At 37.1% G+C, this 18,749-nt stretch overlaps 1 protein-coding gene across 1 annotated transcript in view; it reads right to left on the bottom strand.

Annotated features, from left to right (window-relative positions):
• LOC121315053 (neurexophilin-1-like) overlaps positions 1–1,131 on the bottom strand; it is a 33,331-nt gene extending 32,200 nt beyond the window's left edge. Inside the window, exon 1 of the mRNA XM_041248943.1 lies at positions 642–1,131. Within this exon, the coding sequence (XP_041104877.1) occupies positions 642–692 (51 nt within the window). The 5' untranslated portion in view covers positions 693–1,131. The remainder of the gene's footprint in view (positions 1–641) is intronic.
• Between the last annotated feature and the right edge of the window lie 17,618 nt (positions 1,132–18,749).

The raw sequence follows: 18,749 nt of genomic DNA, 5'->3' as shown, positions 1-18,749 counted from the left end.
AAGTACAGTCATTGACATACTGAAAGTAAATGTTGTTAACTGCAGGTTGAAATAAATACAGTTTTTTCGATATCTCTGTTACCCATACAGACAAAAATGTAAACAATCCCTAAAGTACTGCCGTTCAAAACTCACTGTATACATGCCTATAGTGAAAAAGAAACGCTTGAGTAAGTTTACCTCAGGTAAAGGTTGTGAAGGTTTTAAGCTGATACCTTTTTCTTGTTACTGGATTTCATACCAATTTCACTCCGTAGTGGTTTTCTTTTCGTTTTTCTTTTCATAACAAACATTTGTTGTAATACTGAAGTGTATTATGTTGAATATTACAGAGTTATAATCTTCTGCCACATAGTAGAGATACAAGTTTCCAGGTTTTGCTAATGTTAATGAAACAATGGCAGAAAGGGCATAGCGTATCAAGTACGGTGCTGTGTATCTGGTAGGTTTTAAATATCTATGAACTGATTCAAAGTAATAAAGATCGTTGGGTGGTTTTAACATGATGATTAAACCCTTTTGTTATATCACACATTTAAGTGTACCGTGCTTGATTTGTTACCAATACATTTCTTTACTGTTATCTGGGAAACAAACAAAAAATAATAATTAAAAAACAAACAAAAAAAAAAAAAACTTACCACGGATGTAGCGGTTACGAGGAGGACAGCGCACCAACACTTAACCTGCATTCTCCTCGATCTTAAACTTCCACTGATTTCCCTTCGCTTTTTTTTTTTCTTTTGTCTTTTAACATAGATCCACCTGGCATCCGCTTTTACAGTACAGGGAGACCCCTCATCAGCCTAGATAAAAATGAAATTCTAGACCCCATGACCACAACACAACCTTAGACCTGAAGACAATGCAAAAGGAAGGGAAAACAAATTACTATTAAATTCGAATTAATCCAGCCAGCGAGTGATGCAAACTCATAATTCAGTGACTGCTGAAATTCAATTCAATGTGATCATTTGTGATCAGTTCTAATCTCGGTGGTGCTGCTGTAGCGTAGAGCTCTAGGTGGAGAGTCTTTCCTTAGTGCCAGGGACAAAGCTTAGTGGTACTGACTATCAGCACTGTCTTGCTGTTTTATGTCACACGCTCTCAAATCACACTGCTATTATTACACTTCCAGATAAACCACTGTATTACGGAGAGGGAAAGAGGAAGGGACAAAGAAAGAGAAATAGAAAAAGAAGGGGGGAGGTAGAGGAGGAGGGACATAGGGACCCACCCTGGGAGGGAGGAGGGAAAGTCCGACTCTAAACAAATTCATATAAGTCTGGTTCTCTCTGAAGATTCTACATACTTTCTCGGTATCATTCGCAATTTAACGTTATCGTGCACATAACATAATATTGTATTATGAAGCATGTTAATAATAATATATATATTATATATATATATATATATTATTATATATATCTATATATATATATATATATATAATACATGTTTTACAGGTCGAGTAAAGAGCAAATTAACTACAGGTCCAAATAATCCAGGTCATGAACTGTCTACTTATACAAGTCTAATCTTTGCTAAAATAACCATGAACAACCTGCTATGCAGGCTGACATAATTTGCTAATAAATTTTAAGCAAAAAAAAATTATATATATATATATAGTGGTTTGCAGAAGTATTCACCCCAACCAATAATGTCACATTTTGTTGAATTACAAATAATGTGTGCACAGTTTTGAAAACATTTTTTTTATTATTATTATTCAATGCTGTAGCGGTTAAACTGAACACTGTTATATGAGGAGGAAATTAAATGTCAGCAAAACTTGCAAAGTAAATTTACAAAATGCAATTTACTGAATAAGTGTTCAGCCCCTTAAGTCAGTACTTGGCAGAAGCACTTTTGCAGCAATTACTGATCTCTTTTTGATAGGTCTCCACTAGTCTTGCATAGTAGGATGGTAAAATTTTGCCCATTTTTCATGGGAAAACTGCTCCAGTTCTGATAAGTTTGTTGGGGATCGTCAATGAACTGCAATGTTCAAGTCTCGCCATAAATTTACGATTGGATTCAGGGACTTTGACTGGGCCACTCAAGAACATTAATTCTCTTCTTGTTCAACCACTCCAGTGTGGCTTTGGCTTTGGCTCTACCACTTTATGTCTGACTTATTTCAAAAGCTCCTTGGTCTTCTTGGTTGCTTTGTTGGATCACTATGTGAGTTGCAGCTTGAAAGTCTTTATATACTTGAAGAAAATCATCTACAAGTTAAACCACTTTGAGTACACACAGGTTGAAACCATTTAATTAATTTTGTGACCTGTGCAAAAGTCTTTTTTCTACTCTGATGCATTAGGATCATCAACAATTTACTCCTCAAAGCCTCCATTAGTGTTTTATACTATTATAACAACCTTGACTTGCATAAAGAAGTCCAAAGCACCTTTGACCCTTGTTCCATAGTCCAATTTCTGTGTTCTTGTGCATATTTTAGCCTTTTAGTCTTGTTCCCCTTTCTTAATCCTTTAAGTCCTGATTTCAAGAGTGACCATCGTACTGTTGATTTGATGGACAACAACACCTGTGCCTTCTGCCAGTTCTGTTGTCAATTCAACACTTGTCTTCTTTCTAGTCCTTATATTTTCTTCAAGTATTGTATTATCTTCAAGTATTGCTCATCCTTGTTAGCACAGATTTTTGGGTTTTCCAGTCCTGGGTTTGTCAATTACAGATGATGTTTCTCTGTACTTGTTGATTATGCTTGGAATACCACACCTTGAAAATCAAGTGATGCAAGCTATTTCACTCAAAGTTTTTCCTTCTTTATGCAAGTCAAAGTTGTTATAACAGTAGAAAACACTAGTGGAGACTTTTAGTAAATTGTTGTTGCTTATAATGTATCAGTAGAAAAATGTCTAAGACTTTTGCAAAGCAGTGTATATGAAATTGAGATTTCACTGCTTCAAGGTAGCTTGCATATCATGTAGCTGCGTTTTGGGTGCCAGTACCTATGGAAACCACTGTATGATTATATAAAATATATTTAGAGAGCAAGATGAGTATAGCTTTATTGTATAGTTTGTTTACTTTGATACCAACAAAGTTAAACCAAAAAAAAAAGAATACAGTAAATACAACCCTGCAACAAACAAAAAGCTGTACTCATTAAAGCCATGTTTCACACATCTAATTAAATAGGCCTCTGTTTTGTTTATTGTCACCTGTTGCTATAGCATCTGGTTATTCCTGCTAAGCCTTTCCAATGGTATATTAATCCTTGGCTTTACAACAGAATATATCAATTTAACAACATCCCCTGTTTGCTCAAAAGGGTAATAAGAAACTATTTGTGCCATGAGCTCACCAGTGCTCACTGTGTAATCAGAACCTTTAGCTCCTCATCCATAGACTTTAACCTCCCTTCAGTGCCCCATAAGACCACAGAACTCTGGCCTGAAGAGAAACAATGTGTAAGAAACCCTATTATATATTAGTACTAGTGTTTCCAACAGGTGTATGTGCAATCATAAACGGCTGAAAATGTGACGGCATCATGTAATTATTTGACAAGAGTTCACAACAAATACCTCTCATCATGATTTCTAATTTCTCCGTGATTCAGTAGTACAAACAGATTGATACATTATGATAGTGCAATTGAGGGAGTAATGTGGTTGAGGAATAATAAGGAACTAACGCACTATTTAGTACACGTTCTAATTTGACTTTAGTATGTGTTGTAATTCTAATTATTACACGTATTAGTTTGGCTAATCAGATCACTGAAAATGAAACGAGAAACAATGAATTTTAAAGAAAATAGTAAGTGTAATAAATTATTCAATTAAAAGTTGCATTATATGCTATTCCCGCCCAATTCGTGGCGATATGTGGACTTGGCATTGGGTAAAGTCAGGTGAAAAATGGATAGACCCGGAACCTCCAAGACAAGTATTAAGTGGCACTTTCAAAGCCCTAGATATCGTTTTATTTCAGTGGTAACGCCACTGTAACCAATACAGTATGTAATTTGACAGTGAATCTAATATTACCTATGGCAACTCAAATATTTGAGTGTAAAACTGACATAAATATAATTTGAAAATAAAACAAACAACTGTGTACATTGTTAATACAAACTGAACTGTGTCATGGTCAACATTGTCTGTCTCAAGAAGTCGGCAGCACTGTATTTCCACCGTAGAAGAAAATCTCTCGCCGCCATGATTTACAATTTTCCATATTCTTGATTTTTTTTAAGCGTACTTCATTTAAAATTAAAAAGATGTTACCCGGAAGGTGATTGGCTACTCTTGTAATTATGCTGCATGGCTGTAAAATGACCAGCCCCTACCTAAGTACTACTGTAAAATGACCAGCCCTTACAGAGGGATTGCTGTAAAATGACCAGCACCTACACAGAAAATGAGTAGCTAATTTACATTTATTTACAACACATAGTTTTTGTATGTATTCAGATTGGTCCAAATCACTATGTGTACTAAATATTTGAAATGTATATTAAATAACACATTTTTGACCCGGATGACCATCCATAGAAAACCACTGGTATAAAGTATGATCATGCATGTATTGACTAATACTGGAAACACTATAATATTTGTCACAGTAAATATCACAGCTGCTATACTCATCCAAGGTATTTCAATTTTTTTTGTCACCACAATTCAGTGAAATATGGTAAGGGAACATGAAAACCCCCCTCTGTGGAACATGTGTTAAACTTGCTTCAGTTACTGTGTGTCTTACTACCCTTTCAACGTACCTCAGCTCCAGTCTCAATGGACTATTCCTTGTTGTTTCTGTCTGTGTACTCTTTCTGCTTCACTCAGCTGAAACTGTTGAACTTTGCGCCAAGAGTGCTGTTTGCTGCAGCTGTCTGTGATGTAGACCCCTGTCCACCAGGGTATGAGTTTTGACCATTAAAACCTGTATCCCAACATGTATGCAATCATCCATATAGCCTCAATTTAAAAGGCGAAAAGCCACTGCCATTACCATGGGACATGTCTGTATATAACAAACCCTCTACACACAGAACCAGGAATAATAGTTATTTTCACACATTTTTTACTTTTGTTTATTGGTGTTTCAGCAGCATAATATTTCTTACATGAATTCACTGACATTATACAATTTTTTCGAGCTGTATTCATGTATAGAGCATATTGTACTGTATTTTTAGAATATCTCAAATAAGATCATACACATATACACTTCATTGACACAGGTAAGCAGTATGAATTATAGTTACCTCTCACCTGTTTCAATTATTATTTTTTTGTATTCACAAGGACTATTTCAGTTAAATAAAAGGATAACACATGAGCTATAATATTATATGTACCCATTCCTGTAAAGAACACAAAACAGTGTGTGTATGTGTGTTATATACACATGTCATAGGGCTTCTTTCCCAAGCAGGCCTTTACATTTCAAAACTGACACTGTTTCCAAAAGGAAAGCCCATGTCAGCAGCTTTCTAATGAGAAATCAGCAGCATTGCAGTCCTATAGCATCATCCAGTGGTTGAAAAGATAATTGCACCAAACATATGCTGCCAGATGCACTCAATGGCTTGGTTTACACGCAAAACAAAACATTAAGTACCTTTTGGGCAATTTGAGTTGACATGAAGCATTCTTTAAGGGGGAGAAAACCCTCTTACTTTATGCTTTTGTTATTTTGTCAAAGAAGGTTACCAAGGTTACTTTCAACAGATCTCAGTTGTTAATAAAGAATTGCTTGGCATGGCCTTTAGCTATAGAAAGTTGAGCAAGGTTACGCCACAAATCTCACTGTGAAGTCTTGTAAACAAATGGTAGAGCTTTGTAACTTATTACCATGCAGAAAATATATTTATTTTTGGTGCAATGTCACGCTGTCACGACAATGAGAGAGAATTTGAAGTTTATACCAAGCCATGTATCTTATTGTTACTCAGTTTGGACCCTAAAAATAAAAGTGCTTCTGAAATAGCAGTGTAACTTTAAGTGAGGTTTTCTTTTTGTATACACAGCCTTATGTGAAACAGAAAACAGAAACCACTCTACATTTGGATGTATAAAATGAGGGAGAAAATGAGGGAAACATTGAAGTGTGATTCTAGAGTTTGAAATATTAACTGTGTAATGCATTGCGATTGCAAAGTATTTAGCTGACAGGGTGATATTACATGACCACCATCTCAGGTCCATGATTCAATTTATCTAATGCATTAGATGTCTTGGATGAGAAGCAGCAATAAATATGACAAATCAGGATGCAAATGAGGGCGTGCAATGCATGATTCCCATGCACCAGTTTACAGATTCACAGAGAGCACACAATGTGCACACATTCAGCAAAGCTGTAAAGACACTTAAGACCATTTTTAATAACTAGCAAATACCATAACCATAGAATCTAAAAACTTCTATTGGGATGTCAAATGACACTGGGAAAATAAAAATGAAAAGCACATTGGAAAAGCACAGCATTGCACAGTACAGTACGCTGCAGCAATACAATGTAGGATGTATCCACAGCAACTTACTTTACTTACACCTGCAAACTCAGTGCCATGTCTGCTCCTAAATTTCCAAGTTGTAATTACATTTCAGTTAGGACATCTCTATCTCAATGTAATACAATCTCCAAATGACACACATTTAATTTTATATGTTTATAATATACTATATGTTGTTTGAAAGTTACCTTGTGTCACAATTTGTTGCATATTCAGTTTGTTTCGCAAGCTCATCATGCCGGTAAATATTTGTGTCAGGCTCCATTATAGCCTGCAGATCAACATCATGAGTATTTTGTCACTGAGTGATGGTTTCATTTTCAATAGAAATGATAGGAATGTCAAAGAACTCCAAACATGTCAAACATCTTGAATATACAATAATGGTGAACATTTTAATGTGTATAGAACATAAAATAATCATAGTGGATTAATGGATTTAGGTTGTGATCAGCAAAACACAGTCTAATAGCTACAACATTAAGAGCCATACTTACTAAACACACCCTCCAAGTGCTGTACATCTGTAGGTTCTCAGTACCCTACTGATCCAAGGTTCCGCATGAACCTCTACTGACACCAGTGGGGCACTGTACATTGTTTTAAGAATTAGGAAAAAACCTAATAAAGATGCAAATCTCAAAATAAACAGGTGTTCAAGAAGATTTCCAGAAAACAGCTCCTGTAGATAGAAAATAATGTTTTATAAAAGCACACCTCAATAAAATCAACTCCACCTGATTTTAACTAACAACATCTTTTGACTATATAATAAAATAATAGGAGAAGAGCAGATGTGTTTCTGGAGTTGGAATTTTGATTTCAGTTGTGTTTTCTTATTCACCAGGGTCCTGGTGCATCACCAGCAGTTTCTCTGCAGACTCAGGAAAGATCAACAAGGCAAGATGTGTGGCAACCTAACGGTGCAGTAAAGTGCCTTGTCTTCTTTATCACTGTACAAAAGAGCCGGGGTCTGTTATATTTCTTTTCAAGTACATATACTTTTGTAGGGGTCAGTCTTGTACCAACTCCTCTTACTCTTACTTTCATTTTGGGTTCTCAAGACGTACAGCGGGGTCCCCTGACGCTAGCAGGTTTAACCATGCTGTGAAAGCTTGAGTAATATATTTGGCCAAAGTGAAGGGGCTCTCCCCAACCCACCTGGCCAGCATGGTGAGTTATGGCCAGTTATGAGGAAAAGAAAGAAATTGATAAGAGTGCAAACAAAGGTATCGTAAAACTTCAATTAAATGCCACTGGCATTTATTTACAATATTTGGGGACTGACAATTGTTTGAGACTAGCGTTTATATTAGATCAATAGCTTCACATGCTTCATGCGGTCATTGAAAAGCCGCTAACACCAACCTTGTAGCAACATCATAACTCTATTTAAACATTCCTGCAACTTTGTTAAAAGTTTGTGTGTCAGTAGGAACTAAGTAACAGTTTTGTTTTATAACAAAATGACATTGCATTCTACACCCTCAAGTATAAAGCAAAAGTGTACAGTCTTTTTAAATGCAATGCAAAATGTTGGGAAATCAACAAGCAGTAGTATGAATTTGTATTTAAAAATGAAGAAGAAGAAGAAGAAGAAGAAGAAGAAGAAGAAGAAGAAGAAGAAGAATTGGCCAGTGTGGTGGTTAGCACTGCTGCCTCACAGAACCAGGGTCCTGGGTTCAATTTCAGCCTAGGGGTCTGTTTGTGTGGAGTTTGTATGTTCTCCCTGTGTCTGCAGGGGTTTTCTGGTGTCTGGTACTCTGGTTTCCTCCTACAGTCCAGAGACATGCTGTTCAGGTTGATTGGTCATTCTGAAATGCTCTCTGTGTGTGTGGTGCCCTGTGATGGATTGGTGTCCCATCCAGGGTGTAGTCCTGCCTTGTGCCCTGTGTCTGCTGGGTTAGGCTCCATCTCTCTATGACCCTATAAACAACTAAATGGTTAATGATAATGGATGGATGGATAATTATTGTTATTATAATAATAAATCCACTAAAAGACAGCTCTGTAGATATCAGAACACAGACATGTAGGCTACGCTTACAGCACAATGATAATAATAATAATACAAACTTCTTAAATGTTTTTAAAAATTAACAATAAAAGCAATAAGTATCATTTTCAACATGATTTTATTGTTTAATCTGAAACTTGTACATTGTTAATGCAACAAAACATGTTAAAATACACCAAGAGGTTTGTATCTGGCCTACTTTCAGCACCCTTAAAGTTATCAAAACTTTTAATAACATAATAACTGCATTAAACAAATATGCATTACATGTAGGCCTACCTTAAATGATGTTTTCTTTTATTATTATTTATTAATCCTGAGAGTCACTTTCATCGCTGTCACTCATTACGCTGAAGCTCCTCCTCCTCTTGCTCAGCTTCAATGACAGTAACAGAGACCCAGCGTTTATTTACAATATTTTCCAGCAGACCCCGAGTGTATTAGAGACAGACGATTATTTGAGACCTGGCAATTATTTGAAGTTTTACAGTATGCAATGTTATTATAAGAGTGAAAAAACTGAAATGGCAGTGGGCCGGACATGTAGGAAGAACAGACCATTGCTGGACCAAAGAGATACTAGACCTGATCTCAAGAGATATAAAGCGAGTTTGATAATTGCATTAGATGACAGATATAGCAATGTCACAAAGTACATATCCACTCAATTCAAATTACCCAGTGGAACATTAAAAGGATCAATAACCCCATCAAAAGAAATCTAAAAGGCTTTCAGCATTATCCAGGCTTGCAATATAATAATGCTTCAGTAAACTCACCCGATGGAGACTTAAGTGTATTGTCGTCTAAGATGGGATGGGTAGGATATGCCATGATAATTAGTCATCATTTCAGTATAAGGCTATTACTTAGTAGGAAGAGAGGGACACATTACAAACCTACTAACCAATGTCTTTGGCAATGTCTGAATAAGGATAATCAAGGTCTCCTAACAATGCTTCTGTGATAGTAGAAGGACCTGCACAGGAATGGATCAATGGATTGAAGGCAGGCGTGGGTTTAATGACCTGGACATACTCTGGTGGACCAGGAGATGGCTTGAACCATCCCATTAGTCCAGGTCTAGTTTTCAATAATCAAGGGGCTCCCAGTTAGAGTTTGTTACCAGCAGTGTCTCTCCGTACTGTACTACAAGTATTATCTGTTACCTATTTGCAATAGAGGGAAACAGTGGGGTGGTACAAATTAAGGCACACTTGGTCTGCCCAAGGTTGGTCCAGGTCTATCTGACTCTTTAGCCCTTAGCTGTTGGTGTATTCTTGATGACTAAATAATAATATTTTTGTAAAAAACAAAACAAAACTATGTTCACCCTAAAACGGAGCAGGGGATGCATGCAATGTAGGTGTCTGAGTTGTGGGGTATGTGCGCGAGTGCCTGGGGGCTGGGGGAGCCTGAGTGGGTCGATGTATGTGCGCTCAGGTTGGGGCGGGACCTAAAGCTTTGAAGATTCGAGTGGCCAGTCGGGGCAGTCTGACAGCGAAATTTACCATCCATTGTTTTATTTATCTTATTTTTTTTGTACAATACATTTGGCTCCTGCTTCAGTCTGCATCATTTGAACCCCCGAAAACGCTACACTATATATATATATATATATATATATATATATATATATATATATATATATATATATATATTATTGTGTTGTCCAAACTTTACTCCATATTGACACTGCATGTGTTACAAAAAAAAAAAGAAAACAAAAAAAAAACTATTTTCCGGATGTACACAAAAGGGTTATTTCAGGTCGTCACGGACAAACGCCCTTCTTCAGCTGTGTAAAAGAAAAGTAAACACGGTGCAGTGGAAAGTAAACATTCTGCAGTGCTATGCATATAGTATATATTTTAAATAGCCATCTGCGGATCCCCTTGCTATCTCTCATAACACGGTATTTATTTAAGCAGCAGCTTCACCAACTCCCCTCCCTCTGCTGTCGTGGAGGAGCGGCGATTAAATGCTACTTGGTTCTTCATATTTGTTGTTGATGTCAGCGCTGAGTTATACAGAGCTGAAGCATGGGCTTAGACACCTGCATGTTTTAATGTAATGATGGTGTAGGCAAGTTTGTGGGATATCCAAAGGATATAGTCTTCATAAGGTAGGTTTTTCGTTAATGTTTCTCTAATGTATGGGATTTTTAGCTACAAATCTCAAACGCCTGTTGTATTCTTAGGCTGATGCTGGGAGACTACTCCCTTTCGTTTTAGGTACACATGCAAGAAAAGCAGTTTGATTCTGGCGTGCCTACGTATGGAAACAAGTGCACGGGCGATTCTACTTTGCATGTAGAATATATATATATATATATATATATATATATATATATATATATATATATATATATATATATATATATATATATATATATATACACACATGCTCGAATATATAAAACGAGTAAGACGCACATAAGGTATATCAAATATTATGTTTATGGTAATATGGTAAAGGTACGTCATTTCCAAAAGTATTTTTCTAAAAGACAAACACGTGTCTAATATGAAAGTGTATTTTAACAAATGTAAGCTGCTTATGGTCAAGTCAATGCAGAGAAGGGAGAGGTTTCTCATTGACTGCAGACCAAGCGCTATCGAACCAAAGTACCAATTTTCAAATGCTACAACAGTCTCCTAATGTGCCAAATAATAACTATTTAATGCACTGGTTATATCAGCTGTAAAATGTGTGTGTGTGTGTGTGTGTGTGTGTGTGTGTGTGTGTGTGTGTGTGTGTGTGTGTGTGTGTGTGTGTGTAAAGATCCCAGAAATTTTCCATACACAGAAAAGGCTTATTAATCTCAAATTTTGTGCACAAATTTGTTTACATCCCTGTTAGTGAGCATTTCTCCTTTGCCAAGATAGTCCATCCACCTGACAGGTGTGGCATATCAAGAAGCTGATTAAACAGCATGATCATTACACAGGTGCACCTTGTGCTGGGGACAATAAAAGGCCACTCTAAAATGTGCAGTTTTGTCACACAACACAATGCCACAGATGTCTCAAGTTTTGAAGGAGCATGCAATTGGCATGCTGAATGCAGGAATGTCCTCCAGAGCTGTTGCCAGAGAATTTAATATTTATTTCTCTACCATAAGTCGCCTCCAACGTCGTTTTAGAGAATTTGGCAGTACGTCCAACCGGCCTCACAACCGCAGACCACGTGTAACCACGCCAGCCCAGGATCTCCACATCCAGCTTCTTCACCTGAGGGATCATCTGAGACCAGCCACCCGGACAGCTGATGAGACTGTGGGTTTGCACAACCGAAGAATTTCTGCACAAACTGTCAGAAACCGTCTCAGGGAAGCTCATCTGCATGCTCGTCATCCTCACCAGGGTCTTGACCTGGCTGCAGTTCGGCGTCGTAACCGACTTCAGTGGGCAAATGCACACCTTCGATGGCCACTGGCACACTGGAGAAGTGTGCTGTTCACGGATGAATCCCGGTTTCAACTGTACCGGGCAGATGGCAGACAGCGTGTATGGAGTCGTGTGGGCAAGCGGTTCGCTGATGTCAACGTTGTGAACAGAGTACCCCGTGTTGGCAGTGAAGTTATGGTATGGGCAGGCATAAGCTACTGTCAACAAACACAATTGCATTTTATCGATGGCAATTTGAATGCACAGAGATACCGTAACGAGATCCTGAAGCCCACTGTCGTGCCTTTCTTCCGCCGCCATCACCTCATGTTTCAGCATGATAATGCACGGCCCCATGTCGCAAGGATCAGTAACAGACCACTACTAGTCTAGCAAATGCTTAAAAAACATGCAAAAATGCACCATTTTAATCCCTTTTCCCAAAACTTTCCCAGAGGCTATGCATCTCGATGAGATGGGTGCCTCCTACTACCTTGTAAGTGCAACATACCTTAAAAACGAATTGAAAACCCTGAGATGTTCATTGATTTTAGACAGAAGAGATTTAAGTCATGCTGGATTCCAGAATAGATTACAAAGGGTGTCACAGCCTTCATTTCCATTGGGATTTAGGTCAGGACCCAAAAATCGTGCCAAATTATACAGAATGCCGGTTTGTAGGAGAGCTGGATCTGACAGGTTTTACTGTACTAACATATTGAACATGATTTGTCATGACAACTAATAGCTTTCATTTGGGATACAATGGAGGGGGGATGTATAGTACTAAAGTATTTGTTTATTTTTTTAACATTGTGCATGTATATTTGCCTTTCCCTTAATGGAAAAAGCACTATCACACATTTCCCCCTGGACCTGTTGCAGGCTGTGGAGCAAGGCTGTCATTAGCTTCTCCACTCAGGCAAAATCTAATGGCACCCTTCACTTTGACTTATGACCTAACCTGGCTGCCATATTGCTGCCATGTGACTGGTTTCCGGATGATAAAGACCTAACGCTTGTTATTGTGTTGTACAAGAAAAACTAACCTATTTGTCAGATTCTTGGAACGCTGCCGCTGCCACAGTGTTAGAGCCTTGTATCTCAGAAACTGTTTGAGGTAGTGGCTATATATTTGCAGGGTTTAATACATGCTGAATGCTAATTGTATTGCACTTTTAATGCTTAAAACACATCTGCCGCCTTTGATTTTTTTACTTAAGTTCTAGTATCTGTGCTGTCCAATAAACATTAACCGCTTCACTGCTGCATTGCTTTAGCCTCTGGCCATATCCTTGATATAGACTACATGCTTGGCACACAGTTTATTCTATTATTCTCTCAAGTTCCATGACGGAGGCTGTCCAGCGAACAGGAGTGTTTCAGTGCTACATTATTTTAACCACTGACTATGATGCAGCCCGCTTGCTTTTATACAGTGTACACAAGCTGTATTCAACGATTCCCTAAATCAAGTTTCATTACAAGTGGCATTCAGTAGAAATTAACCTTTTCACTGCTACATTGTTTTTTTAAAACTCCGGACATATCAATGATACAGACTTTTTTCATTTTAGTTCGTTTACAGACCATTCAATCCGATAGGACATATCCCTTAGAGCAGGGGTCTCTAATCCAAGTCCTGGTGGGCCTGTGTGCCTCCTGGTTTTTGTTCTAACTGTGTACCAGATTAATTGATTGGACCAGAGCAGCCTCTAATAAGCACTTAATTAGTCCAATTAAGTAATTTAGGGTACAGTTGGAAGAAAAACCAGGAGGGACACCGGCCCGCCAGGATCAGGATTGGAGACATCTGCTCTAGAGTATGCTAGTGGTGATGCCAGTTGATTCTTTTTTTAATTTTTTTTTTTACTTTATCCTAATATTATGAAAAGTTGAACTGCATGTGGTACATGTATTTATAAAACTAAAGTAATAATGTAATTTGCATTCCAGGTTCTGAGGACATTACAGGAAAAATGGATAGACGACAGTGAGTTCTTTTTTTATTAGTTTTATTTTAATTGCCAAATAAAGATTATGAAAGTGTCCTGTATAGTAATGAATTATGTCACGAATGTACTGAAAAATGAAACATTGTCATATCAACAAATCTTTTCCTATTGTGGCTTGGGAGATCATTCTCACTCCGCTTTTCTCTTTAAAAGTAACAGACCCACGAATACCTGTGCTGTAACCCTACCGGTTCACATTTCTCCTACTGGTTTTACTATTTGGTATTGTATTGTTTTCACTAATGTTACATAATACTTTTGTAGGAGGTACTATGATTGTAACCTTTCCTTTTATTCATGTTTCAGTGGATACTCTCGGGAACAGTTTGACCGATATGTCTTGAGCCAAGATACATCCGTTGTGAACAGATTTCAGCAGAAATACTGGAAAACTAAGCAGACGCTGATTAAAGTGACCGGGAAGAAAGAAGATGAATATCTCATTGCATCCGATGCAGATCTAGATGCAAAGCTAGATGTGTGTTTTATTCAAGTCCTCTGCTAATCATGTCTTTATTTCTGTGCTTCTTGGATCAAGGCAGAGAATTTTTTTTTGGGGGGGGGGGGGTCCAAATCACCTCACCTCGCAAGGCAAAGTGTGATTGTGCCTGTATGTGCTCACCTAGTTCACCGTAATCAGGCCCTTACAACTTTTGCCTTGGTGTTAGTGCCTTGCCCTGTATTCAGAATTGTGCCCAGTGGCTTTAAAGTTGAGTCAGCTTTTTCACATATTATCCAATCCCTTTACTTTACATTATGCTTTAGATTTGTTAACTATTTTTGCTTTTGTTTTACATTTTAGGTGTTCCATGCTGTCCAGAGAACATGCATTGAGCTGTTGAAGGTCATTGAACAATATCAGAGAAGAATTTGCTGTAAGGATTTGAATGTTTTAACACTGTAACATGTTTGACATTTCCAAAAAGGATCTGTAATACAGACGGACACATCCCCTTACATCCTCAGATTTGGATACTTTCAATCATTTCTGATAAGGAATATCTCTTGCAGGGCATAATTAGAAAATCACCACAGTTTGTATATAACTACAATGCAAGGTCGTGTTTATTTGTTTAATACCGCTTAAGTAATTTTGTGTAATCTCCCATTTGAAATGCTTTAAGATGTACCCAAATATGATGACTTCATCCATATGGAATAAACATGGCTTGCATAGAAGTAATGTATGTCCATTTCTATTAGTTTTATCGCAGGAAGAAAATGAATTGGGAAGGTTTCTCAGATCGCAGGGCTCACAAGATAAATCTCTAGCTGGAAAAATGATGCAGGCCACTGGAAAGGCTTTCTGTTTTTCCTCACAGCAAAGGTACTGCATTTATATTATCCTTGCTTTCATTGGTATGCATTAAAAAATGAAATAAGACTGATATGTCTTGCCTGAACCTTTCTGTATATTTTGACAGATAACCCTTTTCAATTGCATGTGTTTGGTATATCCCAGTGGAACCATGACTAGCTTCTATTATAATTAGGGCTCAACCTTTTTCAACGTTTATTTCTGTGAATTGCCCAACCCAAAAACCTGAGCACTAATTTATCATTTATAAAACTAATTGGAATATTTAATTTGCATACTGTACAGCTTAACCATGAACTTTTCTTTATGTATTGAGATATATTTGTCATACAGTACTAAATACATTTGTTAGTATGTATTACCTGTGTTTTCTAAAAGCTAGAAAATGTTTACATTAACTGCTAATGTCTTTTTTCTCTTCCTCATTTTGAAAACTTGCTCTACGTAGCCCTTTATGTCACCTTTTTCAAGAAGTGGAGACATTTAGGTACAGGGCTGTCTCTGACACCTGACAGTGAACCGAATGGAGCAGTCTAGAACGGAGTACCGCGGGGCACTGCTGTGGATGAAGGATGTTTCTCAGGAACTTGATCCTGATACCTTCAAGCAAATGGAGAAGTTCAGGAAGGTGTGTAATAACTGTTATTTGAGCAGCATGTCTTTCTTTTTCTTTGCACAAGTTTGTGAAAGTGCATTGATATTGATGAAGCTTGTGAGCTGCTTTATGAAATACCCACTGTCATTTATACGCACAGTCAGAGAAAGATAGCAAAAGCATGTACTTTGCATGGTCATGGTATGTCTTTTTAATGAAGAATATTGTCTTAAAGTTGTAGGGAGTGTATTTAGTAAGTTGCTTCATCTTTGAATGAATCCTGTAACAATAACCTAACAGAAATCTCAAATCCTAATTCAGTAGTCTTGTATGTAAATCTAAACAAAAAGTATTAAATACAGAGCATTACTGTGTATCTAAAGCAAGTGGAATTTAAACTAAACATTAATCAAAATGCCTGCCTTGAAAAGATGGCTTACTATTGTTCACCTGTTATGTATAAATGTTTTTTTTTTTTTTTTTAATATAACCCCAGTTTCGTACAAACAATGGGGAAAATTCTGGTTTTATTCTTCAGTAACGTCTGACTTGATGGAGTTTCTTCTCCTCGATTTGACATTTTACAAGCAGAAAATGCCACTTGTTCTACAGACATCACTCCTTTCGTTGATTATGCAGTTTGAGTAATCAGGAACACCTTTTACAGTAATTAATATTCATGAACTTGTTTTCAAAATGCACATTGGAAACTGGGGCTTAGCAGTGTCAGGCAGGGTTTTCAACACTGTAGAACAAATGTAGAATCAAGTTCATTACATGCACTGGAGGGGCCATGTTTGTTTTCTGTTTCAGCAGAACGGCAGTACGGAAAGAATACAAATAAATTCAGTGCTGTCTCAGATTTCAATAGTTTAAGATCTTTGTTGGAGAGGGGTCTTTTTGTGTTTTTCTGTATTATTTACAAACCACTAAAATACTTTATTTGAAGTGAAGAAGTCAGGGTGAGTGAGTATATTGACATATTCCCCAGTTTTGTTTTAATTTAGAAGAGGTTTATTTCAGCTCAGAGACTAATGTAGCTTGACATGTTATATTTATCTCCTTGGACATCTCTTACATTTCCATAGAAATACCCTAGTATTTTATTAAGATGTACATTTTCCTACAGTTGAGATATGTATTTTAATTTAATTTCTTTGTACTTTTTTTTTTATTTCTGAGTTTTGCTGTCTTCCATTGCATTTAATTGTTCGACATCTAAATCGGCATGTCTACTTACTACTGGGATTTTTAAGGTGGTTCAGTATCTTTAGAGACATGCTTTCAGGTAGTTTCTCACTTAGTTTTATAGTTGCTTTAACTTTGTAACTGCCAACAAGATGGCTGCCGGTACTGTAAATTCTGTGAGGCAGCGCAGTGATTTCTAATATGTGATAAGGCTTTAACTCTCCATGTCCATCCAATACACCTTTGATCCTGGAACCTTGCTCGACCAATCATATTGCTTGTTTAATGTTCCATTGCCAGCCCTGGACTATATATATATGCGATAAGGCCCGACACAGTGTCTGTATACGACAAAGTCAGATGCCTCCAACCCCTGAGAAGTCTGTATATTCAACGTATACAGATACCCTGAAGGACCTTGCTGCATTTAGAATCCAGGTAAAACAGTGGATTTGAAGAAAAAAAATGCATAAATTATGTTTGGAGCAAAAAATATTTGTTTTTGTATTAAATATTCTTACCACAATAAAGTAGTCCCGTTTGTAACTACACATTAAGCTGAGTAAATTATTTTAATTAAAACCAAGTATTAGCTCAGTGGGGTGGAGACTTATTGAGGCTGGGGCTTAAGAAAGAAATTAAATATTTGCATAAATAAATCTATATCCATCATAACATAAGTAAAGGATACACCATGAACGTTCATAGAGTCCTGACGGTTGATGCATTGTTTAAGGCTGTCCTCATGAATATGAAAGGTATTCCACGCTCTATCAGAACACTTGTTCTGTAATTATATAAACACAAACGTGTGTGTCTGTGTGTGTGTGTGTGCGCGTGTGCGTGTGTGCAAAAACTCTGATGACTGAAATGGAGAAAATTGAGAACATCTGCAAAATAGTGAATTTAATTTTTTTTTTGTTTTGTTTTTTTGGCAAAAGCAGTTTTGCCAGTCCAATGGGAGTACAATAAATAACTACTAGAAATGTCCAGCAGATGGCAGCAGCATTATTGGCTATAAAAAGTCAATGGATGCCATCACTGTAGCAGAGCATTTTGTAGCACCGAAATATGTCAACTATAGTCCTCCTGACACATCCAGCATGTTGATATTCTGTTTCTACCACTCATGGCATCATTTCCTTGGGTTATTTTGTATGTCATGAAAAGTTGGTGAACAGATCTGTTTTTTTTCATTGTGACACAGTACAACACAAACACATTATATTGTTAAGCACAATGCATATTATTTAAAACCACCACTATTTACAAAATACAGGTAATCACTAGATATTACATATTTTAAGATAGAAGTTTTTACTTGCATGAAGATATTTTAGCAGAGGAATTTCAGAAAGACTTTACGAAACACAGGGTGTGAAGAATGCTCTTCTCTTTCAAGAGACGAGTGCCGTACTGACTGCTCTCTATTTCCTGTTAAAAAGAAATAGATTATGTTATCTGTGATAGATGAACGCAATGTTAACAAACAAACCTTCAGGCTGTAAGTCATAGTTTATCATGAATGTCCTATGTACTTCAGGGGTGATGTGGAATGTAATTTAGTGATGCAGCCTGTGGTGTTGGTTTTGAGAAAACTAAGTTTAAACTAATGTGATGGCAGGGAAACTCCACCATGCATGTGAATTTTCCATGGAGGTATAGAGTGGAGCTATTCAACCTGGAAGAATGACAACCCTGCTTTAGTAAGTGGAGGGGTGAATTAAA

Source organism: Polyodon spathula, chromosome 4 (genome assembly GCF_017654505.1).
Source record: "Polyodon spathula isolate WHYD16114869_AA chromosome 4, ASM1765450v1, whole genome shotgun sequence".
NCBI lineage: Eukaryota > Metazoa > Chordata > Actinopteri > Acipenseriformes > Polyodontidae > Polyodon > Polyodon spathula.
Note: the sequence above shows the minus strand (reverse complement) of the source record. Positions and strands in the feature narration are given on the sequence as shown.